The 26,678-nt window shown below is 48.7% G+C and overlaps 1 protein-coding gene across 4 annotated transcripts in view; it reads right to left on the reverse strand.

Annotated features, from left to right (window-relative positions):
- Nucleotides 1-825: 825 nt before the first annotated feature.
- CIPC (CLOCK interacting pacemaker) overlaps nucleotides 826-26,678 on the reverse strand; it is a 93,020-nt gene continuing 67,167 nt past the window's right edge. For all 4 annotated transcript variants that reach the window (XM_085626686.1, XM_085626683.1, XM_085626684.1 and 1 more), the window contains one exon: nucleotides 826-3,939. In XM_085626686.1, the coding sequence (XP_085482812.1) occupies nucleotides 2,995-3,939 (945 nt within the window). In that variant the 3' untranslated portion in view covers nucleotides 826-2,994. The remainder of the gene's footprint in view (nucleotides 3,940-26,678) is intronic.

Consider the following 26,678-nt stretch of genomic DNA (forward strand, 5'->3'; position numbering starts at 1 on the left):
TTCGGGTGGATTACTTTAGTTTTGGTGTCAAAAAAATCTATTTTTATAAATTAGTGTTGGATTTCTTTAGTGTATTGTTGATTTATTTTTCAGTTGTTTTGGTGCCATTTAAATGCTTTACACTTGTTCCTCGGGTGAGCGCTGCTGCTCAGAGCAACAGCTGCGAAGTGTTGAGCTGAATGTTTGACAGATGAAACCTCAGGGTCATAAAGGGGTTGAAAGTATTACACAGTGAGTTCGCACTAGCACACCATATAATAGAGCACATTTCCTCACAGGGGGTATGTTACCCACATATGTCGATGACAGGCTCCACAAGGCTTGAGCCTGTTGTGGTTTTTTGGAGACATTTCTGTAAATAAATGAAAATAAATAAACATTTGTCAACAAAATGTTTGAAGTCAGTGAAAAAAATGACTGAGGAGAACTTGATCTGGATCCCCGCTGATGGAATGGAAAAGGAGGAACTGAGGCCAGTGTGCTGGGTTGGAGCCTATAAAGGACCAGGGCAAGCCACTAAAAGGGCAGACAATGCCATGCAGAGTCGAATGCCGCCACTTATCGGAATGCAAGGGGAATTGTTTAAAAAATTCCAGATCCAGTCTGACACCTGGGAATATTATAAGGTGAGGAATTAGCAGCTAGAAGTCTCTTTCAGATATATAGAATATACAGCCAAGAAATGTTACAATCTCCTCCTCAGAAGTCCATAACAATGCCTAACGATTTGTTCACACTGTGAATGGTACAGACTAATATATAGGCAGTTTCCTCACTGGAAATGCATGGTCTGTGGTCTCCAAGAATAAACTGGCGCTCAAAAAATAAAGAGTATGTAAATTTACTTCATATTTCGGTTCTTTTGAAAAAACATACAAAATACAGGTTCTACAATTCAATATCATATGGCTATCGGACAGGAGCCTAGACAGGTTACAACTTCATACAAATGGAATCAAAAATTGAAAAGTGAGGTAATGACATAATATAAGCCACTTTACTAATAGTGAATCAGCATCAGAAAGTTGAACTACTTGCAAATAATGTTAATGGCAGGTACATTTATACTGATTTAGCTCTAGGACAGGACGCAAGAAATACCTGTGCCATTTTCAGTTTGCATGGTGAGCAGTTGAGAATATCAATTAACTAGTGTTTCCCGGTTTCAAATACAAATAGATCAAATAATGTTAGGTTGTTAATAGACATACTTTAAAAGGCCTTTCGCCCTGTGCATTTTCTAGCTGCACGAAGTAATTTAGGAGCCAGTGCTCAAAGTAACTTAAATAAGGGAGGTGGTCTGAGAAACACATTACTCCTTGAAGTGGGAGCCACTTAATAAACCTTTGTGGCAAAGGTGATGCAGAAGACTAATTTGCACAGAGTTGGTCACATTTGTGACCTGTAAATATCATAATATGGATGTGCTGCACCATGTTCTGCCTATCTAAATGAGCATGACCTTATGTGGTATTAAAATAGACCGTGCAGTCTCAAGCTTTGCTGGTTTACTTACCGATACGGTTAGCCACAAAGAAAACACTTTCACAAACAATGATGCACTGGATGGGAAAATTCTGAAGAAATGAAGGTGGATGAATTTATGGCCACCACCAAAAAAGTCACACAATGAGGCATTTCAAAATACAAAGCAATGCTGGTCTTCTCAGCAAAGGTTATTACTGGAGCGTGGAGTGGAGCGATAAGTGTCTTAAGATATCAAAACGACCAACTTCAGGTTTACCAAAGATCAGATGAAGGCCAATTGCTGCCTTCTTGACCACAAGTGTCCGTAAGGCTACAGAGACAGGTTAGCAGTATGAACTAGTCATGACAGCTTCCTCCTAAAACATGCGACATTCAGCACAGTAGAACTCACACTAGGGAAGAAAGCGAAAACTAAAATGGACATGAATTGTTTTCAAAGACCCAATAATACAAAAAGGAATACGTAAAGTACACTTGCAAGTTAGGTTGACAGAGGAAATACGTTTAGCCGATCATTTCTGATGCACTGTTTCCCACGTTGGTCTGCACTATATTTATTTGCTCTATTTAGTGCTTCACTTTGTTTTCCTCTTCTGTACCACGAGCCAATGAATACTCTCACAGGAGCACTTTTGAGACTCTGGTACCAAGGCTACTCTTGTTCCCAGCACTTACCAGTCTCACTTCCTACCAATAGTTAGAGAGTCAAAGGTTCAAGACAAGAAGTCAAGGAGGAGGCATTAGAAGTGAGACTAAGGATACTAATGTCAGCATGAACCACATGGCTCCAATCCAAGCAATGCCATGTGATGCAACATATTTGGCTGGCAGCTTCACACCCATCTATTCTCCATTGTGCTCTCCCTTTTGCGGCTTCAGGATTCAATATAGAGTCATGAGAGAAGCAGTATACACAGTGCCTTAGATTCTTTTACATGGATGCCGCATAATTGAAGAGTAAAGTAATTCTGCAAGAATCAAATAGACAACTTTGCCACTGTGGAGATATGTTATGTACCAACAGTTGTAACTGCTGCACTCATGCAGATTGATATCATGGTTAGAGGTCAAAGTCTACAGGTCGCATTGTTTTGTAATCTGATTTTATTTATCGGCCACTCATTCATCAGTTTAGTTGAGTCATTAAATCAATTGTCTCTCCGGATGGAGGTTATTCAGTATAGCTGTACGGTGCAGTTCAGTTGCTGGTTAAAAGATTTCCATATCGAGAGTGGACAGTCCTGCCATTTCTTCTTGAAGAGAACGCACATTTTGTTACGCATAGGGCACAGGAATTATTAATTGCTCTTATTGGACGAATTTCAAATACACCTTCAATCGAAGAAAGAGCATATTTCCTACACTCTGGAGTGATTGTCTTCTGTGGCAGCTCAATATGTGCTTGATACCAAGTGCATATCCCCAAACTACATGGAAACTAGATCAGGGAGAAAATGGCCAGACTAACTTTCTGCAGCATTCTTCTAAAGAAGCCTACAAGAGGCCTCACATTCCAAACGACTCAAGAGACACTTGCAGGATGCCCCCGTCAGCAAGACTGCTCTCTGTTTTGGGGGCACCAGCTGAAAGAGACTCATGAAGCTTGGCCCATGACTGGGGCAGGCTGCTCTGCATCGCCTCCATGAAGAGCTGCATCTGCTCCTTCAAGAGGTCCAATTCTGCCTGGGTAGCCCGGTTTTGACGGGCAAGCTCCTTGGTTTTCATGGTTATCTCCAGCAATCCAGACCTATGCAGGACATCCAAAGTGTTTTGAAAGCGTTTGCTCTTGCTCTGTTGCTCTTGTACAGTCATCTCAGAAGAGCTGCAGACTTCTCTTGCTGAAGGCGGGATGTACACTGCCACTTTTGCTGCAGATGGCAACTCTTTCTTAGAAGACTTTAATGTCTGGGATTTTCCAGCTTTGAATTTTGGGGTAGAATCCATGGGCATGTTGATGCTGGTATTGGACATTAGCGGCAAAGCTGGAGCATTAGCAACTGGTGCCAAAGAACTCTGCAACACTGCACCTTTATCAGATTTCTGAGCAGATGTATTAACAGCATCAGGGCTAGGTGACAGAAGGTCACTCTTGCTGGGCAAGCCGTCATTGTTGCATAGCAACGAGTCAGTGTTACTTGACAGAGTGCTACTCTTGCTGGACAGTGTGCCGGGGACATCTGTCCCATGCTTCTCTACACAGAGGCGTTTTTGCCTGCTGGGGCCATCTGCATCGTTGGTCTCATTCCCATGCAAAACAAGACCTTCCTTGTTAGGTTGAGGGGCGATCTTCGCATAGGAGTTCAAGATGGGCAGATATCCTCGGCGCTCGCTTGAGGTGGGAGGGTTGAGAAGAGTAGGGGTAGCCGATGGAAGGAAGAGAATTTGTGGCTGGGATTGAGACATTTCAAACGGTTGATGAACTGCCCAAGTCTGTGGCACTGAGGCATTTGCCTGGAAGGTAAAAGGACAAGCAGCAAATCAATTACCACTGTTGTACAGTAAAGATAGAGCAACAGTTCAGGAGAAATGTGAAGATTTTATTGTCAGCATTATCAATATGTAGAACTTGCATACATGGAAAAAGGGGCTTCCAAGTGCCTCCAAGAAACAATGAGAACCACATTAAGCAAAACAGACAGGAGGGAGAAAAGAGACTAAGAGGTAGAGAAAAGAGCACTAGAGAAATAGGACAGAAAGAAGCGGCAGATAAAAGGCAGAAATATGGACGAAGAAGTCAACTGCATGCCCTAGTAAGAAGTAGTCTGTCTTTTAAAGCCCAGTTTTAGACATTTGGTGTGTTTGGCATCCAAAAGTATATTCAAGTCCTCAAATGTGAGTTTAGTGCCCTCAAGATAATGAAAAATTCCCAGCCATCTTCAAACCGTGGGCAGAACCACGGGAAGAGTTAGAAAAAAGCACATTATTGCAATATCAGTACAATATTTCATGTAGTCTAAGTGGAATCATCACGTCTACAGTTTGATGTTACTCTTAAAGAAATCACTGAATGCTTTACAACCAGCAAGTAACGAATATTTAAAATGAGAAATATTTTCAGTTTCACTGACAAAATCAATCAGCATTGTGTAAAATAGTACAATAGGTACATTATCTGGAAAAAAAACCCAGGGGTAAAACAGAAATATAAGCCGGGGGATACTCCACAACCCAATTTGAAAAGATCTGGGTTCTTGTAATCAATAGTAGGCTTAGGAACACAACAGGGCTTTTTTTGGTCCAATATAGAGAGTATCTGAATGTATCATAAAGAAACGTTCAACAAGTCTTGAACCTGGCCTTTCATGACCCATGGTGTGACCAAAATAAAAATAAACTACATTCTGCAATCTCATTTAAACACAAATTAAATTACATGATTTACCTTATAGAAGGGATGCTTGGGGTTGTAATGTGAAGATGCATTACAGTAAGATATTTAGAATGTGCGGTCAGCGTTTTAGAATTCTAGCAACATACAGACATGGTGTTAGTAACTAAATGATAGCAGTTTTCTAGATCTGAGAAAGAGGTGATCACAAAAATAATAACCTGTGACCCACAAATGGTACACAGATTTCTGTAAACACATCATTTGCCCACGTAGCTACCTTGCAAGTATGACCAGAAACACTGAGGTCTGTTATTACCATTAAAAGGCCATTGGCAGAGGTGAATGATTAATTTTATTAACAGAAGAGCCATGGTCAAAAAAGTTAGTCTGGAAATGTGTCAACAACTATTAAATATACTGGAGGGTGTGGCCTAGCAACATGGTCGATTAGACTCCTTTCCTCTGGGCTCCATACCAGGAGCTATAATACTATTTAAATCCAAACTAACAGACCCATCATTGTGCTGTCAAAGAGCGATTGGATGCCTGCTGCTCCCGCATCCCGATACAGGCTCATGGAACCTCCCAGGCCTGCTTTAGGAGACATGCAGGGGCATCGCCTGACGATCATGCAGGGCCTGGGGTCTGGCTCCCTAGGGACTACTCATGGTGGCGACTGCCACAGAGAGTGGAGGCGGTGAATTGCCTGCTCCTGCTTAGATCCCCTGGAAGGGACCAGCCCAGTTTGATGTGATGGCAAAGTACTGGATGCGGCGACCTCTTTGGCGAGATCGTACATGGTCGGCAGGGCGTATGAGGGCCTAAGCAGGGAACTGGTGTGAGAGAGACCGGGCTGCCAGATCTTGAAACTCTGTTCCGGCACAGAGCCAATGTGGAGCACTGGCCTTGCACCTGCAGGACAGAAACAACATTGCTGGCCGGCCAAGGGAGGGACAGCTGCTGCGCTTATTTGTGAGGAGCCTTTATGTGCTTGGACGGCCTCATGCCCACCTCAGTTTTAATGCGGACCTCGGGCATAGAGCATGGTAGTGTTGGGGCCTACAGCACAGTACACTGCGAAGGCTGCCTAGCAGCGTTACCCCAGACTTCTACATGCCCCGGAGAGCCCCAGCTGTAGTGCACGGCTCATCTACTCTTATCGCTCTGTCCTTCTGGGATCACTTGCGTTTCCCCCTGGCTGCGAGTACATGCTGGGTGGTACACAAAGCCTGCGTGGATCATTGTGGACTGTTTGCTGCCTATTGAGAGACCGACAGGGGCAAAGACAGAACATCAAATCCCTCCAAATCAAATAATAACATGAACAATGCCACTTCCTGGGGGAGGGGAGGATGTGCTAAACTCCCCATCCAGCTTGAGATGAGGGTACAATTTTTTCACCATACCGGGAGCCGCCTAGGACTAGCTGGAGGCGGAGCTGACTGGCACAGAGGGAGGAGAGGCTCCATCAGGTAGACGGAGCTCTCAGCAGGGAGCAGACGTGGCCAAGCATATCGAGAAGATCTGGTTGAGTTGTGGTGCAGAGTGACAGAACGTTGCAAGTGGCGTCAGGAGATTTGGATGGAGATCCACCGGTCAATGCTATGGATCCAAATGGACCATGCTGATGAAGTAGAACTCTAAAACTGGTATAGCAAACGAGGATACGCTTGACCAGAGCCTCAAATAAGGTATGGCTGTTATTAATGCAATTAATGAGGCTTAACTATACAATGACTCATGTCCCGACGGGGCGAGTGTTCCCATAAACCTACAGTGCAACTGGCAGAGGTCTTGCACCCTACTTGACTAAAACAACTACTCTTCACCCCCACTGCAACTGGGTATCCAGGGAGGTAGGGGACAGTGCCTCTTAAGGACTCGTCTTTATTCCTGTGCACAGATAGGTCTGGCGTCATGAATGTGCAACTCAACAATGAGGTAGGCTTACTTGTTGTGCTTTTTATAGTCACAATATGCTTAACTGCCACCTTCTCAGTTCAGCAGGTGGCTGGGAGCAGAGAAGGAGTCAGGAGATGGGCCTTCCTGATTAAGCTGGTGCGATGACAGAGACCACCCACAATTGGAACTGGGCTTTCCCCTCAGGTACAAGTCTCTTCAGTCACTGGAACAAATTGTGACCGAGACTTGCGGGGTCATCTTGACCATGGTTGAAGGTCCACCGGCCAGCCAGATAAGCAGAGGACTCAAACATTTTTGAGATACCCAGTAGACAGGGTGTGATCTCAGTGCCTTCAGCAGCACAGACACTATCATTGCTCCACTTAAGGCACTGACTTTGCAAAGCTAGCTCCATGTTTTTGGCACCCACTCACCTAAGTTTTTTATTTTCAAGAAAAAAAAACTACCAAAGCTGGAGTTTATTTTTTGAAAACCAACAAGCCTTGGCCCAGATGTGCAGGCAGTTTTCTCCCTGTACCATCAGGGATCAATACGATTTCCCCGCCTGGAACCACAATGCTTTGCATAGTGGTCCCAGGAGGGGACATCTAGCAATGGGCATCCCGCTCATAAAAGGGGTGGACAACTATCATTATGACCCAGCGGCCTAGTGATGGACGAGCTACCAGCTAAGGCTCTTCCAACAGGGATCAAGCAGTTTACAAAACTGCTGCCGCTTTACCAAAGTTCAAATGATCCTCTGTCTCCTGAGGGTTACTCAGGAAAGGAGACTTTTCCACCCCTTGAGTTAACAGGCCTGAAGCACAGAGCCTGGAGAAAAAAAAAAGACAAGCTCAACTGTTTGCTGCAATTGACATCATGAGTCCTATGTATTCAGACAAGGAGCTAGCCTCAATTCAATAGTGCAACAGATTCTCTGGATCATGTTTGATCCACAGAGTGCACTCTACTACTAGCACATCACACAACTTCTATGTACAAAGGCATCATGAACTAGTCGTAATGAACAAGTTACTTACCTTCGGTAACTATGTATCTGTAAGAAACATTAGTTAGATTCCTCACCTTAGAATATCCCCAGGCGTCAGACTGGATCCGGAAGATTTTTCGTCAGCAATACCCCTTGCGAGTCGCTAGGCGTCGTCTGCGGCTCCGCGTCCGTCGTCGGCGTCGTGTGCCGGAATGACGTCGGAGTAATTAGACGCCGCACTCGCGCGCTGACGTCAGTTCTTGTACATAGCTTTCCGCGCCAGGAACGCAGAGCCATGCAACGACCGACACTGGTGCCAAAAATAAAATCTAGGGGCCTGAAAAGGATAACCTTAACCCTAGATGTCAGTTCGCAGAACGGGGAGGATGGGTGGGTCGGTGAGGAATCTAACTAACTAATGTTTCTTACAGATACATCGTTACCGAAGGTAAGTAACTTGTTCATCTGAAAGAAACACGTTAGTTAGATTCCTCACCTTAGAATAGATACCCAAGCAATACCATCCCCGGTGGTGGGTCTGCGAACCAAGATCACACCAGAAAGTCCTGGAGGACAGAACGGCCAAAGAAGCCATCCCTCCGGACTTGGCTGTCAAGGCAATAATGCCTGGCAAACGTGTGTAGTGAAGCCCACGTCGCCGCCTGACAGATGTCCTGCAAAGGGACACCCCCTCCCAAAGCAGTAGTAGCCGCTGTGGCCCGAGTAGAATGGGCGCGCAGCCCAACAGGAGGGTCCTTTTTTGCCAAGGAATAACAAATTTTGATGCACAAAACGACCCACCGAGAGATGGTCCGTTTGTGCACAGCTTTCCCCTTCTTAGCACCCGCGTATCCAACGAAAAGTTGGTCGTCCACCCGGAACTGCATAGTGCGGTCCAGATAAAAGGAGAGCGCACGTTTTGGGTCCAGACGGTGGAGCCTCTCTTCCTCTTTGGAAGGATGCGGAGGCGGAAAGAAGGTGGGCAAGGTGACAGACTGCCTAAGATGAAATGGAGTCACCACTTTCGGAAGAAAGGAGGGACGAGGCCGAAGGACAACCTTGTCCGGATGAACAGAGAGAAAAGGAGGCTTTGAAGATAAAGCCTGGAGCTCACTCACCCGTCTAGCCGAGGTGATGGCTACCAGAAAAGCAGTCTTAAGCGTCAGCAGACGAAGAGGACAATTATGAAGAGGCTCAAAGGGAGCACACATCAGAAATGTGAGAACAAGATTCAAGTCCCACTGAGGCATTACAAAAGGGACAGGAGGGAACGTGCGAGTAATGCCTTTTAGAAAGCGTGTAACTACAGGGGACTTGAAAAGAGAAGGCTGATCAGGAAGCCGCAAGAAGGCAGAGATGGCAGCAAGATAACCTTTCAGGGTGCCCAGGGCAGAGCCCTGCCGGGCCAAAGAAAGAAGAAAGAGGAGAACCTCAGAAAGAGGGGCGGAAAGGGGATCCACAGCCTTTGCTGTGCACCATGCCACAAATTTGTTCCACCGGCAGGCGTATACCGTCTTTGTGGAGGGACGCCTGGCTGCCAGAATGATATCACAGACTTCAGGAGGCAAGTCAAATGGTATCAACTGCCGCCGCTCAATCTCCACGCATGGAGGTGGAGGCTGGACAGGTTCGGGTGGAGGACCGCCCCTGCTGCTGCGACAGAAGATCCTCCCGAAGGGGCAGACGTATCGGAGGATCGGTCAACATACTGAGTAGCTCGGGATACCAGTACCTTCATGCCCAATCCGGGGCCACCAAGATATGACTTGGGCCCGGTCGTGCCTGATCTTCTTCAGCACTCTGGGCAGAAGTGGTATAGGCGGAAAGGCGTACAACAGACCGCAACTCCACTCGTGACGAAAAGCGTCGCCGAGCGAGTGCCGCCTTGGAAATTCCAACGCGCAGAACTGCTGACATTGCGCGTTCTCTTCGGTGGCGAAGAGATCTAACCAAGGCTCTCCCCACTGCTAAAAGAGACCTTGCGCCACTTCGGAGTTCAGACGCCATTCGTGATCCATCATGCACCGGCGGCTGAGTTCGTCTGCTCTGTGTCGGGTTCTCGGCGATTGCCGTTTCCCGACATCCCACGAAGCACGCACAACAGTGCCGGGATCCTCACTTCCGGCTGGAAGCTGAGCCCCGGTCTAGTTCTTCTCCGTCGCTGACTGGTCCTGGAAGCACTTCCGGGGTAAACGCCTTATCACCGCGTTTCCCGCCGGCTCTGTGCTTTGAATTCTGTTCCGAGGCTTCAGCGACGGAGGAGCGTTTCTGACCGCTGCCAACACGAAGGTACTTATGGTGTTGGGGGTTCTCGCGCAGGAGCGCTCTCGTTCTGGCACCATTGCTGAAAAGCTACAGCTGTAGCATTTCGATCAGCAAAGAAGCAGCGCAGCAGCGTTGGTGAACTTGTTCTGGGGTGAGCAGCGCAGGTGCGCCTTACTCGCCTTTCTTTGAAGTCAGCAGCGCAGGAGCTCTTGACTTGTTTGTTTGCAGAGTGGCGCAGGAGCGCATTACTTGCTATTTGAGAAACCGCGCAGGAGCGCATTGTTTGTTTATTTTGGGCATACCGCGCAGGAGCGCATTACTTGCATTTTGGGAAAGACCGCGCAGGAGCGCATTCCTTATCTGTTTTGATAAAACCGCGCAGGAGCGCTTGGTTTGTTTATTTTGGGACACCGCTCAGGAGCGCATTACTTGTTTATTTTGGGGGAGCCGCGCAGGAGCGCTATTATTTGGTTGCAGCTAGGGCTTCTGCTGAATCACTGTGTTGCCTTCTGCCCGTTGGTTCTCATGACCTTGAGTAGGAGAGTCTCGCTGGATTCCGGAAACAGAAGCACTGGTGAGTCCCGGCAAGAGAACAGTTGTGTGTGTTTTAGGGATAGTCCGGAATAGCCTGGGGTTAGTTTACCAATCCTGTTATTGTTTGTTTTCCAGCTGCCCCGGGATACCCTGCACGCTCCATTCCCATACCACCGCCCTACGTCCTTAATCGGCTCCCATCCTTGTGTCCATCTCATCCCTGTTGAGTTCCCTGTTCAAGGGGGGTCAGGTTGGTACACGGACGGGCGCTCTTGTCGTCTCTGCGGAATTGCTTCACAAGCAAAGGTAAGTCTTGTGGGGCACCTGACACTCTGGCGTTCAGAGAGCCCGCCAGATGTTGAACCACTAGGGTGACGCCCTGGTGTTCCAGCCACGTCCAGAGGCGCAGAGCCTCCTGACAAAGGGTCCACGACCCCACCCCGCCCTGTTTGTTGCAATACCACATGGCGGTGGTGTTGTCCGTGAACACCTGCACGACACTAACCCCTGACAGAGGGAAGGAAGGCTTTCAGTGCAAGTCGGATCGCTCTCAACTCCAACAGGTTGATGTGGAGACGACACTCTGCCGGAGACCAGAGGCCTCTGATCTCCGCCTCTCCCATATGGCCACCCCATCCCAGGAGGGACGCATCCGTCACTACGACATGCTCCGGTTGAGGAAGGGAGAGGCTCTTGCCCTTGACCCAATCGCGGTCCGTGAGCCACCACTGCAACTGCTGTGCAGTGCCCTCCGAGATCAAGACATGGTCGGACAGGTTGCCGTGATGCTGGGCCCACTGAAACTTCAGGTCCCACTGCAGAGCCTGCATGCGCCGCCTGGCGTGATGCACTAGTAGGATGCAGGAGGCCATCAGCCCCAGAAGCCGCAACACTAGCCTGACCGAAACCCAGGATAGAGGCCGAAAGATGGGAATCAGGGCCTGAATATCCCGGACCCGCTGTTCCGGCGTATAGACCCGGAACTGCGCCGAATCGAGAACCGCTCCGATGAAGAGGAGCTTCTGAGAGGGACTCAGGTGTGACTTCGGCACGTTGATGGAAAATCCCAGCAAATGCAGGAGATCCGCCGTAGTCTGGAGGTGGGAGACGACTGTCTGGGGCGAGCCCGCCTTCAACAACCAGTCGTCGAGATAGGGGAAGACTGGAACCCCTGATCTGCACAGATGAGCTGCGACCACCGCCATCACTTTCGTGAACACCCGAGCGGCACTGGTGAGGCCGAAGGGGAGCACGGTAAACTGAAAGTGCTCTTGGCCCACCGTGAACCGCAGGTAACGCCGGTGGGCCGGCAGGACGGGGATGTGGAAATATGCGTCTTGCAAGTCCAACACTACCATCCAGTCTCCGGGGTCTAGGGCAGCTGGAACCTGAGCCAAAGTTAACATCTTGAACCTTTCTTCCGGAGGAAGGCATTGACGTTCCGGAGGTCCAAGATAGGGCGTAGGCCCCCCCTTCTTGGGAACCAGAAAGTAGTGGTAATAACAACCACGACCTACTTCTGGGCCCGGAACGCACTCGACGGCCCCCTTGGCCAAGAGGGCCGAAACTTCCTCGTGGAGAAGATTCAAATGATCCCCCGAGATACGGTGGTGCTGCGGTGGCATGGCTGGAGGGGTCGTCTCGAAGGGGAGGGAGTAGCCCCTTCGGACGATTTGCAGCACCCACCTGTCCGATGTCATGGACCGCCAGTGGAGCAGGTGATGGCGAACTCTGCCGCCCACTGGCGTGGAATGGGCCTGAAAGCTCGGACTAGGAAGGCTTTGAGGCGTATGCTGTCGGGGTGGATGTGGGCTGACCTAGTCGTCCTCCAGAACCGCCTCGGCGGAGTCCGCGACCGCGCGCAGGTTGGTTCTGCGGCTGGTGGCTAGGCGCACGTGAGGAGGCACCCCTTCCTTGGCCACGAAAGGGGCGAAAGGCGGAAGTTTGCGACCGCGGGGCCGAAAGGCCCAAGGACTTGGCCGTAGCCCGGGAGTCCTTAAAGCGATTCAGCGCACTGTCCGCTTTCTCGCCAAAAAGGCGAGTGCCATCAAAGGGCATGTCCATGAGAGTGCTCTGGACATCGCCCGAAAATGACGTGGACCGCAGCCAGGCGTGACGTCGAAGCGCCACTGTGGTAGAAATTGCCCTACCCAGCGAGTCCGTAGTGTCAAGCCCACATCGGATAGCATGTCGCGCTGCATCCCTCCCATCGGCCAGAGCCTGGGTAAGTCGTGTCCGGACCTGCTCCGGACACAGGGGCAGCACGTCCTCCACCGCATCCCACAGAGTGTGGGAATAACGGTCCAAGAGACAGGCGGTGTTCAAAGACCGCAGGCCCAAACTAAGGGAGGAGAACAGCTTCTTGCCAAACTGTTCCAGTCTCTTGGAATCCCGGTCCGGCGGGGCGGTCGGGAAGGAGGATTGGGAGGTAGAGGCCTGGATAACCAGGCTCTCGGGGGTAGGGTGTTGGGACAGAAAACTGGGGTCGCCCGGATCAGGGCGGTGGCGCCTGGCGACGTTCCTGTCCCCAGGAGGAACTGTGGAGGGCTTGGACCAGGTGCCCTGCAGAACGTCAATGAGGGCCTCATTGAATTGCAGCAGAGGCTCAGTGGAGCTTGCTGCAGACTGAAGCACCTCAGTAAGGACGTTAGTCCTCACAGCCACGGCAGGCAGCTCGAGCCCAAGGGCTGCGGCCGCCTTGCGCAGCACCACAGAGAAAGCAGCGCCCTCCTCCGAAGCCACAGTCGGAGGAGAGACGAATCCAGTGTCCGGGGAGGTATCCAGGCCACTGGCCTCCCCCAGTTCATCTGCCCAGTCCTGTGACATCTGAGCCTGAACGGCAATAGGATCCTCGGATCCCTCCCAGTTGTCCCCATCATCCGATTCCTGGTATACAGGAGGAAGGAGCGGAGCCGGGCGATAGACAGAATGTGTCTCCAGCGGCGCCGAACGCGGCGTCCATCGATGCCGTATCGGCGCCGGGCCCGGAGCGGGGCTGAACTGGGGCTCGACGTCGAGCAGAGTCGGCGGTGGTACCGGTGTAGACGCCGGCGGAGGAGGCGTGACGAGGTCGACCGGCGTCGGCGGGGACTCGGGAACGGGTCCCTCGGGCGCTTGCGGCGTCGAGGCCGGAGCCGTCAACGGCGCCGGGGCCGGAGCCGCCGGCAGGCAAGGCAGCCCAGTCGGGTCCGCGGGGCCCGAAGGCGCGCCAGCGGGCGTCGACGGCGGAGCCAGGCTCCTCATGGCCGAGAGGAAGGCGCTGACTTCCGCCGGCGTCGCGTCAGTCCCAGGGACCGGTGGGTATGGGGACTTGCGCGGCGCCTGCGGCTCCGCCGGAGCCGCGGGGGTTGAACCACCCTGACCCTCGGCCGAGTCGCGCAACCGGCGAGGGGAGTCCGAAGAGCGATGTCGCCTCTTGGACTTCTTGGAGTGCTTCGACTTACCCGAAGACTTGGATCCCGACGACCGATGAGGACGTCGGCAGCGGCTCCGCGACCGATCCTTGGACCTCCTCCTGGACCGGGATCGAGAGGGGCGCGGAGCAGAGTGGCGAATCTCGAGAAGCTTGCGGGACCGCTCCTGTCTAGCCTTCGAGGTCAGGGCCTTGCAGTCCGAACACGACTCCGCGTCGTGGTCGAGGCCCAAGCAGTAAAGACACCGGCGGTGATGGTCCGTAACCGACAATCGGCTACAGTCAGCACAGGCTTTAAAACCAGGCATCCTACCGGCACCGGAGTCGAGACCAGATCAAAAAGGATCGAAAAAAGTTAGTCAAAAAGTGACTAAAGGGGTAGCTCTCCCGGATCTGTGCTTACTGGCGCAGAAAAAAGAAGAACTGACGTCAGCGCGCGAGGGCGGCGTCTAAGTACTCCGACGACGTCATTCCGGCGCACGACGCCAACGACGGACGCGGAGCCGCAGACGACGCCTAGCGACGCGCAAGGGGTATTGCTGACGAAAAATCTTCCGGATCCAGTCTGATGCCTGGGGATATTCTAAGGTGTTTCTTTCAGATAGGCTGTCTGGTATGTCTGTAAATTGTGACCAGGCATTTCCACCTCTCTTGGCTTTATTTGCACCAATGAAGACGAATAAAGAGGGCTTCCACGTGGGATGGGAAGAGGGGTCTCTTAGGGGGATGCCTTGCTACATAATGACTAGAGGGGTATTTGCTAATGAAACAAGCATGGGCATAGCAAATAGGTCTCGCATACGAGAGAGCTATTTGACTTTCCAATGTGTTTTACCCATGTTCTACATCAGCGTGGCTGCTGTTCAGCATGGCTAAAAGTTAGTGATGTAGAAGAAAATGACCTGGAGTGAAGTGGCATGGAGTGAAGTAGCATAGAGTGGCACAGAGTGGAGTGGCATAGAGTGGAATAAAGTGGAGTGGCGTAGAGTTGAATAAAGTTGAGTGGTGTGGCTGTAGGGGAGTAGAGTGGCACATATTGGAGTAAAGTGGCATAGAGGGGAGTAGTTTGGTAGAGTGCTGTGGAATGTCGGAGCAGAGTGGCGCACAATGGAGAGTCAGAGTGACATTCGAGCAGAGTAGAGTGGTGCTTAAGTGGAGTGCTGTGGAGTAGAATGGAGTGTTGTAGAGTGAAGGGCCGTAGAGCGGCATTGAGAAGAATGGCGTAGAAGTGCTGCAGAATGGAGTAGAATGGAGTAGAGGGTGGTAGAGTAGAGGGTGGTAGAGTAGAGGGTGGTAGAGTAGAGGGTGGTAGAGTAGAGGGTGGTAGAGTAGAGGGTGGTAGAGTAGAGGGTGGTAGAGTAGAGGGTGGTAGAGTAGAGGGTGGTAGAGTAGAGGGTGGTAGAGTAGAGGGTGGTAGAGTAGAGGGTGGTAGAGTGGCACAGTAGGAGCTCGATAATAATGTCCTGGTTTAGGTACAGCCGATCCTCCCCGCTTCAGGAAACCCATCACTCTGTCGGGCCTCTTAAAGCTTCATGTATAACTATTCCAGGTAGACTCCACCTGCTGACAGAATACAGCTGGAAGAAAATAGAGGTATGGCTCCAAACATTCAAACAGTTTGGGAGGAGAGGCATCTTAAAGATAGTACAAAGTCCCATAGTTGTAATCAGTAGCTGATCTCACTTAATGCATCCGGACCACCGGATCCTGTGGTAGTGGTTCATAAAGATAAGTTACTTACCTGAAATCCTAGTTCTCTTCCAGGGGTATCCTCATCAAAGTCATAAGCACTGAATATTCCCGCCCATGTGCGGGACCACAGAGTACATAAAAAAAAAGTTATATATCTATACACAAATTCCTATGTATAAATTCCTATACAAATATATACATACATATATCATTTTTCCACGAGTAAGACAAAGCAGCCTTAATGAAAACAATGATAGACAATGCTTCTATAAATTGCTTTGCATCACTGAACATATATTCTGTTTTTAATTCTCTAAAATTACACTTATAGGAAGAAAGAACAGGAAAGCAAAGAAACATTCATACTCATTTATTTGAACTGCACAAGCTGAAATGTAATGGGATAGGCATTGTTAGCCCATAGGCTGCATTGGAAAAAACACATAACAGCATAGAAAATGTAAGAACTTGCACCATGCCTTTAAGGCAGCCATGACCCCTAGCCTCCCAACATGCATCAGGGGTGACAGGTCAGTTGTTGTTTGCGAGATCCAAAGATAGGGGCCTGTTAATCAATCATTTGTCCGGGGAGGTGGGAAGGTTGCTTATGACTTTGATGAGGATACCCCTGGAAGAGAACCAGGATTACAGGTAAGTAACTTATCCTTCCCTTCCAGGGCATCCTCATCAATAGTCAAGCACTGAATTGAATAGCAAACCCATCCCCTACCTCTGTGGACAAATGATTAAATCAAGAGCTGCTGTTATCAGCATTGAAATAAATTTTTCAGAGGCCTGACCTTCTCGTATCTGAATCAAGACAATAGTGTCTTGTGAATGTATGTACCGACCTCCAAGTGGCTGCTTTGCAGATCTCAGAGGTGGGGACGTTATGCAGTAGGGCCACAGTAGCTGCTTTTGTCCTTTTGAGTGAGCCTTCGGTGTAGCCACAAGGAGTTTGTTGGATAACTGGTAAGCCAGTGTAATACAAGAAACGATCTATCTGGAGATGGAACGTTTTGAGGTAGGAAAACCTGTTTTGATGGAACCATAATTAATAAATGATCAGTTTTCCTAATGGTCTTGGTCTGGTCTAAGCAGAATTTTAATACTCTTAAGGTCCAAAGAATGGAGAGACCTTTTAACTTGTGTGGTGGGATAAGGAAAGGAAGAGTGTAGTGAAATGGTCTGATTAATATGAAAGTCAGATTCCACTTTAGGAAGAGAAGCAGGGTGGTTTCTAATTACTATCCTGTTGCTGGGAAAGACTGCGCATGGTTCTTTAGAGCAGAGGGCTTCAATCTCGCTCACCCTACGAGCAGAGGGGATTGCTAATAAGAAAGCAGCCATCCATGTGAGATGTTGAAGGGTCACTGTGTGAAACTGCTCCCAGGGGGGACCCATGAGCTTAGTGAGGACCAGATTGAGCTCCCAGGGGGGAGAAGGGGAATGAATTGGAGAAGAGACTTTCTTTAACCCTTGCAACAAAAAAAAAAAAAATCACTAACCACCGGAATCTGGAAGAATGGTGGTTGGGAGAGTGACTTTCTATATGCCGTAATGGCGGCAAGGTATACTTTGATGGAAGCACACTTTAAACCTGAATTGGCCAAGTGCAGGAGATCTGGCAAGATTACCTTCTCTTGCCCTTGAATCAGGTGACACTCTTTTTGCACACACCAAATACAGAATCTTTTCCATTCAGACGCATTAGAACATCAAGTGGAAGGTCTCTGATTCTCTTGCAATGTTCATGCACTCTGGTGGAAGTCCTAGATGACCATATTGAAGGAACTCCGGAGCCATGCAGCCAAGTTCAGTGAGGAAAGTTTGGGGTGATGAATTCTCCCGTTTAGTTTGGAGAGGAGATCCGGCCTACACAGAAGCCTCCCGTGTGGACACAGAGGTGTAGGAGGTCCAGGTACCACCACTGTCATGACCAGCCCAGAGCGATCAGGATCATCCTCGCTCTGGAGTGGTAGAGCTTGGTTATGCCTTCGGGATGAGAGGAAGTGGTGGAAAAGCGTACAAATAGTCCCCTGACCAATCGATCAAAAAGGCATTCCCCTTTGTCCCTGGCCGGTAGTATCTTGACGTACAGTCTTGGCATTATTTGTTGGTGTTCTCCACGAAGAGGTCATTGCTCGGTCTGCCACAACATCGTCATGCAGAACCCAGTCTAGATGATCTTCGAAGTGACGACTTAGGGAGTCTAAGTGTTTTGTTCCCCTGGCAGGTGAACCGCTGTAATGGAGAGCCATCTGGCCAGGAGCCAATGCCAAATCGCTTTAGCTTCCAGGGATGGGAGCGAGATCGGGTCTCTGCCTGCCTTTTCATAGTGGTCGTATTATCCATCTGAACTAATAGGGAGCTGGCTTGGATGGAGGGTTAGAAAGCCTTGAGGTCTAGATGCACTGCCTGTAGCTCCAGCATATTGATGTGATATGCCTGCTCTTTAGTCGACCACAGACCCTATGTTTAGAGAGGACCCATGTTGGCCCACCCCTGGAGAGATGCAACCGTGATCAAGGTTTGTGCTGGTAGAATCTGTTGGAATGTGACTCCCACTAGGAGGTTTTTACAACAAGTCCACCACGGAATGGACGCTCTTGCTGACTGGGAAAGATTGACCTAGTCGTCCCATCGAGCTGTCTGATGCCATTTGTCCACCTGATCCTGCTGCAAGAACCGCATCCTCAATCTGGCATTGGAAACTAGTAAGATGCAAGATGCCATTGATCCCAGAAGGGAGGCAACCTGCCGGACTGAAGGGTAAAGAGTGGGAAGATGGCTGCACTTCAGAGCGATAAATGATAGTCTTTTTTCCGAAGGATACACATTTTCAGCATTGGAGACCAGTACCGCACCCAGATAGTGTATCCTTTGAGTAGGCGGATGATTTGACTTGCCAAAGTTAACGTAGAGACCCAGCCGCTGAAACAAACTTAGACATGTTTGATACTGGGTCTTTGCGCGCTGGGGAGATTAACTCTTTAGGAGCCAGTCGCCCAGTTAAGGATAAACGAACAGTCCTGGACGACAAAGCCGCTGCAACCCGTTCATGCACTTGGTGAAGGCTTGTGGGGCTGACTTTAACCCGAAAGGGAGCATTTTGTACTGGTAATGTTTGGCCCCTACCATAAAACGTGGACATTTTTGATGGTTTGGGTTGATTGGAACATGGAAATACGCATCCTGCAGGTCTATTGAGCACATCCGTCCTTCAGTGTGTCGAATTCCGCCTTCATCTTGGTCATTTTATCGTCTGTATGGGATCCAAAGAGTGAGTTACTGGTAAAGGGCAGGTTCAAAACACGTTTCTGACTTACTGCACTAAAGCCAGAAGCTCAGCGCCAGGACAAACATCTAGCACATATTCCATGTGCGCAAGCATGAGCTGCCAGGGTTGCACCATCTGCTGTCGCACTAATCATTTGGTTCGCTACCAGGCCTCCTCCTTGGAGAACTTCTTCGAAATCTTGCCAATCTTCTTTGGGCAACTTGTCCTTAAATCTCTCCAGGGAATACCAAAGGGATCTAGCATAGTGCCCTAAAAGGGCCGAAGCACTGGACACCTTCATGAGGAAGCAGAGGTGCCACACACTTTTATCCCTCACGAATCTTGGGATCTGCTCCCTATCTGGTGGACAGTAGAAAACAACACCATCTGGGAGACAAGTGCACAGAAGCCTCGGAGGGGGGAGATCTCTGGCCCCGCTGCTCTTGTTGAGCGCTAGGCCCCCCCCATCATCTGGGTGTCTTGTGGCGTCCCCTTCTGTGTGTGCCTGTCGGAAGATGGAGCACTCACTTGACGACTGCACAGGCACCTGTGCCTACGATCTTGGCATGGATCCTCCTCGATGGTGTATGGCAGTCAGTGTCAACCCCCTGGACTGTCCTGAATACACTGGACATCTCTTCGACGTGGAATGCTTTAACGCCGTGCACTTCGGAAAATCCGGTGCCAGTGGAGAACGGTGCCCTGTCGACTCCGAATGGGGTGACAGCCTCGACGTCTAGCAACGCTGTGCCTCAGGCACACCTTGAGCCGGCATCGAATTTTGCTGAGATGTCGTCGATAAGGGCCCGAACTCTCAACGTCGAGCGTGGTATTGCCGACCGACTGGTGCCGCTGACGGAGACTGGTGCCTTGACCTCAAGCGTGGCGTCGCTGATGGAGACTGGTGCCTGGACATTGAGCATGGTGTTGCCGATGGAGACTGGTGCCTTGACATCGGACTTGATGTCTTTTTGGTGAAGGAGTAGATGGCTTGATTAAATAAGGAAAAGTTAAAGCCCAAGGAGAGTGCTGCGTTATACTTCGATTTTGGTGATAAACATATCTCAAGGTGCAGTCCAGCCTTGCCGCAGGCACCAGCTGTTAAGAGTGCCCGAGCGACGTGGACATTGTTGATATATAGATTTGTTTTAATGTACTCCGGCGTCCCTGCACATGCGCAGGGATATTCAGTGCTTAGGACTATTGATGAGAATCCTCTGGAAGAGAAGTAAGACTAATCTTTCACACTTTAGGGGGTTGGTGACTCGCAAAACAGACAGCAGGTTCTAAACATCAGTCATCTAAGAAGGTCACATTTGAATTTGCAGCATTCGCCAGATACTCAAAGACTGATTCAAACACTTGGGCTTCTGCATTAATGCTCTATATGGCTAACTCTGGATCACAGGAAAAGACAGCGATATTGCCCCCATGAGTGTCAACCTACTGCTTAGCACCATTAAGCATTGCAGATGGAATATGCCTTTATGTCCCAAGATGACTGACAATCTGTTCAAAATAAAGGCCAAACAAAAGGGGCATGGAAATTCTTTTGTTTTGCGCCCAAAAAATATCAAGTTGTGTAGAGCTCCTCCCTGTACAAACCACTCTTGCGACCAGACCAACATACAACATTCACATACCATTCTTGTATCAAGAATAAAAACCCAAGTAGATCTATGTAAACCACATGCTGGATCAGGAGACCATACTCCCATTTCCATCATTCCAACAGGATCACTTCAGTTCCTACTCCGCTTACTTCAGCTAGATCAAAGCTAGTAGTGGCCATGGTGGAATGGGCGATCAAACTGCTATAGGGAAAAGCCATGCTAGATAGGAAAGACTAAGCAATGCATTCATTTAGCAAAAATGCTAGGCAATATAAACACAAAGAATATTTTCATTTGAAAAGAAAGCACAGGTGCACCACTTGTGAACAATTTTTGACACACAGTAACGGGCAAATTATATACATCCAAGTTCATCAAAGAAAGCTCCCGAGTTAGTTATTATTTTTCTTTATCTCATTTATTATTTCATTTTCGTTTCGCGTTGATGACACACGGCGTTTAGCACGCAGAACAGCCGACGCGTTTCGTCCCCTTGCGAGACTTCTTCAGGGCAATTAGAATCAATGGAATCAGACGATCTCCAATGCGAGTTATTATGAAACGAAAAGTCTCCAAGGAAAAATGCTTCCCCATCAAATTCAGCGACAAATACAAGTAATATCGTCTCTTATGATTATACAAGACGCGGACGTCCAATTGCAATTTTAATAAGCAAACACCCCAATAAGGCAGGAGGAGTGACAACCCCGATAAGGCTGAAATCGATGGCGTGTGTAACGTATTGCGAGTCAACAAGTAAACCGGCAAGCCGGTTTACTTGTTGACTCACAATACAACGAGATTACTTGTATTTGTCGCTGATCTTATTTGATGGGGAAGCATTTCTCCTTGGAGATTTTAGACATCTTATAAGTGCTTGTCTACATGTCCGTATTCCGCGGATGTTAAAATGCCACTTTAACGTCGCTCTTCTTTCTTCCTTCAATTTGGAGCATATGCAAAGCAAATGGATAATGCTCTCTTCTCCTTTTTTAGGTCTCGCTGAGTCAGCGCACATGCGCTGCTCGGAGAGACATTTTGTAGGTGAGTTTTCAAAGTGCTGCTGGCTGGCCTAGCGCTTGCGTACACGCGAGCGCGCATCCGCCAGCTTTCAGCACCGCACACCACTCGGCAGCCTACTTTTGCTATCGTGCGCCGGCGCGCGCTTGTTTACTTTTAGAGCGAGACGCGCGCGCGCTTGTTAAGTTTATCGTGGACATTCGTCAGCCTTCTCAGACAACTTGAGAAAGTGTGCCACGTCAAACTCTCTGTAAGTGCTTCGTCCACTTGGGAATTCAACTAACCCACCTTCTTTTCTTAACACAGCAGTCTGTTTTAGTGCCCGTTTTAGCTCCGATCCTCAGATACCGAGAATCTGCCTAGTTTTCTTTTTCATCTTTGCGATTCCTACCTCTTTGTACCAGGCGGATCCTGTCTGACCGTAAGATCTCCCTAACTGCAGGCTCATATCCGTGTGTCAGTTTCTTACTTCTTCAAAGGGTAGTATATTCCAGTCTCCACCAGAAATAAACAGTGTCTGCAATAATAACACGCATAACTCCCTAATTTTCAACTCCACTGATGCGAAGACTGTTTCCCCACTCCTAGCCGAGCCTTCTGGTTGGTCTAAGGCTTCACAAGTTACCGGAAATGAAAGACTGATGGGACTTGTAGTCCAGCCTTCCCTTGGATGACACCCCCCCCCCCCCCCCCCCCCACCTATCGCAGACTAACGTCAACAGCGCGGTGGCCACCTTAAGAAATGGCATATGAAGGTAGAACACCCAACACCTTACATCAGCTAATCAAATTTACCACGGTCTTAAAGTGTTGGTAAAGTCAATTAGTTCTTGCCTTTTGGGATCCTGTTAGGGTGACCAGACGTCCCAGATTTGCCTGGACAGTCCCGGTTTTGCACCAGCTGTCCCGGAAGATTTCGGCAATATTGGCTCATGTCACGGTTTTTAGAGGCAGTTGACTGAAAACAGTGAGAGGCACTTTTTTGGGTGTTCTAAAGCTTTGCTAGTTAGCAACTGTTATAAGTAAGCAATTTAATTAATAGGTAGGATTTTGGTTGTAAAAATTACATTTTATTTACTTTCTGAATACATTTTCTGTGATCCTATGTTGATGACAGCTGTCATTCGGCGCCATTCCGTGGATGAAAAATTGTATTCCTATTTTTCCCAAATGTCCCGGTTTTTGGTTCTCAAGATCGGGTCACCCTAGTGCCTGTGCAACCTTTAGACTTCATGGAAATGACACATCTGCCATTTTGCAACAGTAAATGAAAAATAAACAAATCTGTGGCTGACAGTCTGAGTGCAGTAAATATAAACACAAATAGAACATGTTCAAAAGCGCATTTTGTAAAAGGAGCATCTTAATAGCAAATTCCAGCTGCTAGGCCTCCTACTTACTAGATTTAAAAAAAAAAAAAATTTAAAAAGATTGTGGATTTAAATTCCACGATACTGGGCCCTCATTGGCTGGATCATTAACTCTGCTTTAGTTATTTGCTAACTTGGTCCTCCGATGGACCTTTTTTTGTCACACTGAGGGGAAAGAGGGTTAGCATCACTTGTCCGATCAATGAATTTACAGTGCCATATATGCCAAACCTCCTGAGGCGACAGACTACCGATTTCAAGGCTAGTATCCCGCCTCCCCATTCCTGCATGCAAAAACCCGATTCCTTCGGGCTTCAGCTGACTGGGCCTGGTATTGTGTAACTCGATGTATGCACTGCCAGTAACCTGCTCTTGCAGGCCAGTGTGCACAACACATGCATCACACTTTCTCTGCCTGCCTCACTGACCTTGTCAGTGTGCGTTTGCTCCCCCCACTGCGCAGCTCCACCTAGTAGTGGTCTGCACTCTAGGCTCATAATTCGAGGCCGTCCTCCACCCGCAGGCCCCTGCATGTGCCTCACCCCTGGTGGCCCAGTGGTGAGCTCTTGTTCTGTCTGCTGTCTCTTTTTAGGACGAGCCTAGAGCTTGACTTTTAGTAAGGGGGATTTCAAAGTGCTACCCTGGCCTAAAGCTTGCATGCATGTGCGCGTGAACGCGCGCAGCCACCATCTGCCTTTCTTATCTCATTGTTTTACAGTTGGGAGCAGTTATGGCTCATTAAGTGCTTTCGCACACAACTCCCTCCGCCTCTCTCTCCTGCTGCCCATCTATGCATTCCACACGGCCAATGCTGGTTTAAGTTGAGGGAATGTCACGCGACATCATGAGTCATCCTGTTTATAAGAAAACAAGTTACTTACCTGTAACTGTAGTTCTCCAGTATTGGAAGCTTTCATAGATTCACATGCCTGAATCATTCCCCGTCGTCAAGACGGGAGTCTCCGGTACATAAAGCATTGCTTAGTAGTTTAACCAACAGAAAAACGGTCTAGGCTCATTTTCCTTTGCAACCCATAACCATGGTTATGTAAAAAAGGACTAAACTTGTCTCTGAAACAATCAGAGCCTCTCACCCTCTAGAACCCTCCTGAGAGAAACTTCTGCCCCTCAGATTTTCGTGCACTTGTGCCATAATGCTATCTGTGCTAAATCCGAGGTGAGCCTCTCAGGGGAGGAGGGTGGGTCGCATGTGAATCTATGAAAGCTTCCAATACTGGAGAACTACAGTTACAGGTAAGTAACTTGTTTTCTTACTCCAGTATTGGAGCTTTCATAGATTCACATGCCTGAATCAGAATAGCGAGCAGTAAATAGATGCAAATTTTTTGTTATCCAGACCCCGAAACCAGGAAACATATAGAGTGTGATCAAAATAGTATTTCTAAACCAAACCACACAAATTAAAAATACTTTGTAAACTGCATTCCATACAATAAAGAACAATAAAATGTGCAAAAGTAGATAACGGAAGGAGGGATGATAAAGAAGGCTCACCGTTACTGGATAAGGGTCCTCAGCACCACTTCTCCCACCGCCACATCTCTTCCTGTGGCCGTATCAAAGCAGTAAAGCCTTGTGAAGGTGTGCGTATTCGTCCAGGTCGCCGCCCTACAGTTGTCCTGGATCGACACACCCACAAATAAAGCAGTAGAGGTGGAGACTGCTCTTGTCGAATGTGCACGGACTCGTGCATTCAGAGGTCGCCCAGCTGCCTGATGACAATACTCTATCGCACTGGAAATCCATCTGGCAATTGCCCTTTTTGACAAAGGGAAACCCTTCCTGGGTGCGCTGAAGGCAACAAAAAGGTGTGAAGACTTTCGGAAAGGCTTAGCTTTCTGCAAATAGAACTTTAAACAACGCTGGACATCCAGCAAGTGGAGAGCTCTTTTCGCCGCTGTTGTTGGTTGAGGAAAAAATCGTTTGAGAATTAATGGTTCGTTCAGATGAGTCAGTTGGAACTTTTGGAATGAATCTTGGATTAGTCCTGAGTATTATTCTGTCCTCTTTGAATTGTAAGAAAGGCTCCTGGACCGCGAGAGCCTGAATTTCCCCCACTCTCCTGGCTGAAGTGAGAAGCGCAACTTTCCACGATAGGAATTTCAGCTCTGCCCAGTGTATTGGCACAAAGGTCCGTTTCATTAACTGGGAAAGAACAATGTTCAATTGCCAGAGAGGTGGTGGAGGTTTTATTGGAGGGAAAACTCGGAACAATCCTTTCATAAATTGTTTGATGCCTCTAGCAGACCACAGAGATGGACCGGAGGCAGTTCTTCTGAAGCGTGAAATTGCAGCTAGGTGTATATTTATAGATGCATGAGCCAAACCTGACTTAGCCAAAAGCAAGATGTATGGAATAATCTCATGAGCTTCCGAATGCAGCGGATGAATGTTAGACCTTTTGCACCATAAACAGATTCTCTTCCACTTCATCCGGTATGTTTTGTTTGTACTATCCGCTCTGGCTCTAGATAGAATCTCCCTGCACTCCGTTGGGATGTTCAGATGTTGAAATTCGCAGTATTCAGGAGCCAGGCTGCTAAATGCAGTGATTTCGGATCCGGATGAAGAACTTCCCCCTGGAACATCGTCAGAAGAGACGGTATCGGCTGCAGGCAAATCCAGCACTCCTCCGACAGTAGAAGAAGCTCCATGAACCAATGTTGTCTGGGCCACCTCAGAGCTATCAGGATTATCCTGCATGGTTCTTTCTTGATCTTCATAAGAACCCGCGGCAGGAGGGGAATTGGAGGAAAGGCGTAGGGCGAAGATGCCTGACCATGCCATCAAAAACGCATTCCCCCCCAAGATCCCCGTTGGGGAAGCCAGCTTGCGAAGACCCAGCATTTTCTGTTCTCCCTTGTCGCGAAGAGGTCTACTGTCGGTGTTCCCCATTTCTGGAAGATGTTCAAAATCTCGTTGTCGATCTCCCATTCGTGACAGACAGACTTCAGTCTGCTGAGAGTATCCGCTTTGGTGTTCTGGTCCCCTGGAAGATGTTCCGCTGTTATGGATACTCCGTGTCGTAGAGCCCATTCCCATTTTAACTGGGCTTCGAGATAGGGCGAGTGATCTTGTTCCTCTCTGCTTGTTTAAATAGTGCATTGCTCTTGTGTTGTCTGTTCTTATTAACACGGCTGCACCTTGAATCCTTGGCAGGAACGCCAACAATGCTAAGCGGACGGCTCTGAGCTCCAAGGAGGTTGATATGCAATTGCTGTTCGCTCAATTTCCAGCGACCGCTGACCTACAGATCCTGAAGGAATGCTCCCCAGCCTTCCAAGGACGCATCTGTCGTCACCACTAATGGAGCTGGTTGAGTCAGGAAAGAAAGACCCTGCGAGATGTTCCGTTTCCGGGTCCACCATGTTGCCGCGTGGACCATGATCGGCGTTACGCTGAGTATATCTTCGAAGGATCCTGACGCTTTATGCCATTGAAGCTCTAGCTGCTCTTGTAACAGACGCATCCTTAGCCTGCAGAAAGGTACGAGGGGAATGCAAGATGACATCGTTCCCAGCAATGATTTGTACTTGTGTACTGAAAGAGACTTTCTTTTTATTAAAAGCCTGGGATAGAGATATTATTCCCCGCTGTCTCTCCTTGGAGGGGAACGCTCGGTTTACCTCTGTATCCAGAATTGCTCCCAAGAAGGTGATATTTCTTGACTGTTGAAGAGTTGACTTCTCTTCGTTTAGAGTCAGACCCAATCTGGCAAACAGTTCCACGCAAGCCCTTGTTGAAGACCGGGCTGAAGCT

The sequence above is a fragment of the Triturus cristatus genome, chromosome 9 (genome assembly GCF_964204655.1).
Source record: "Triturus cristatus chromosome 9, aTriCri1.1, whole genome shotgun sequence".
Taxonomy (NCBI): Eukaryota; Metazoa; Chordata; class Amphibia; order Caudata; family Salamandridae; genus Triturus; species Triturus cristatus.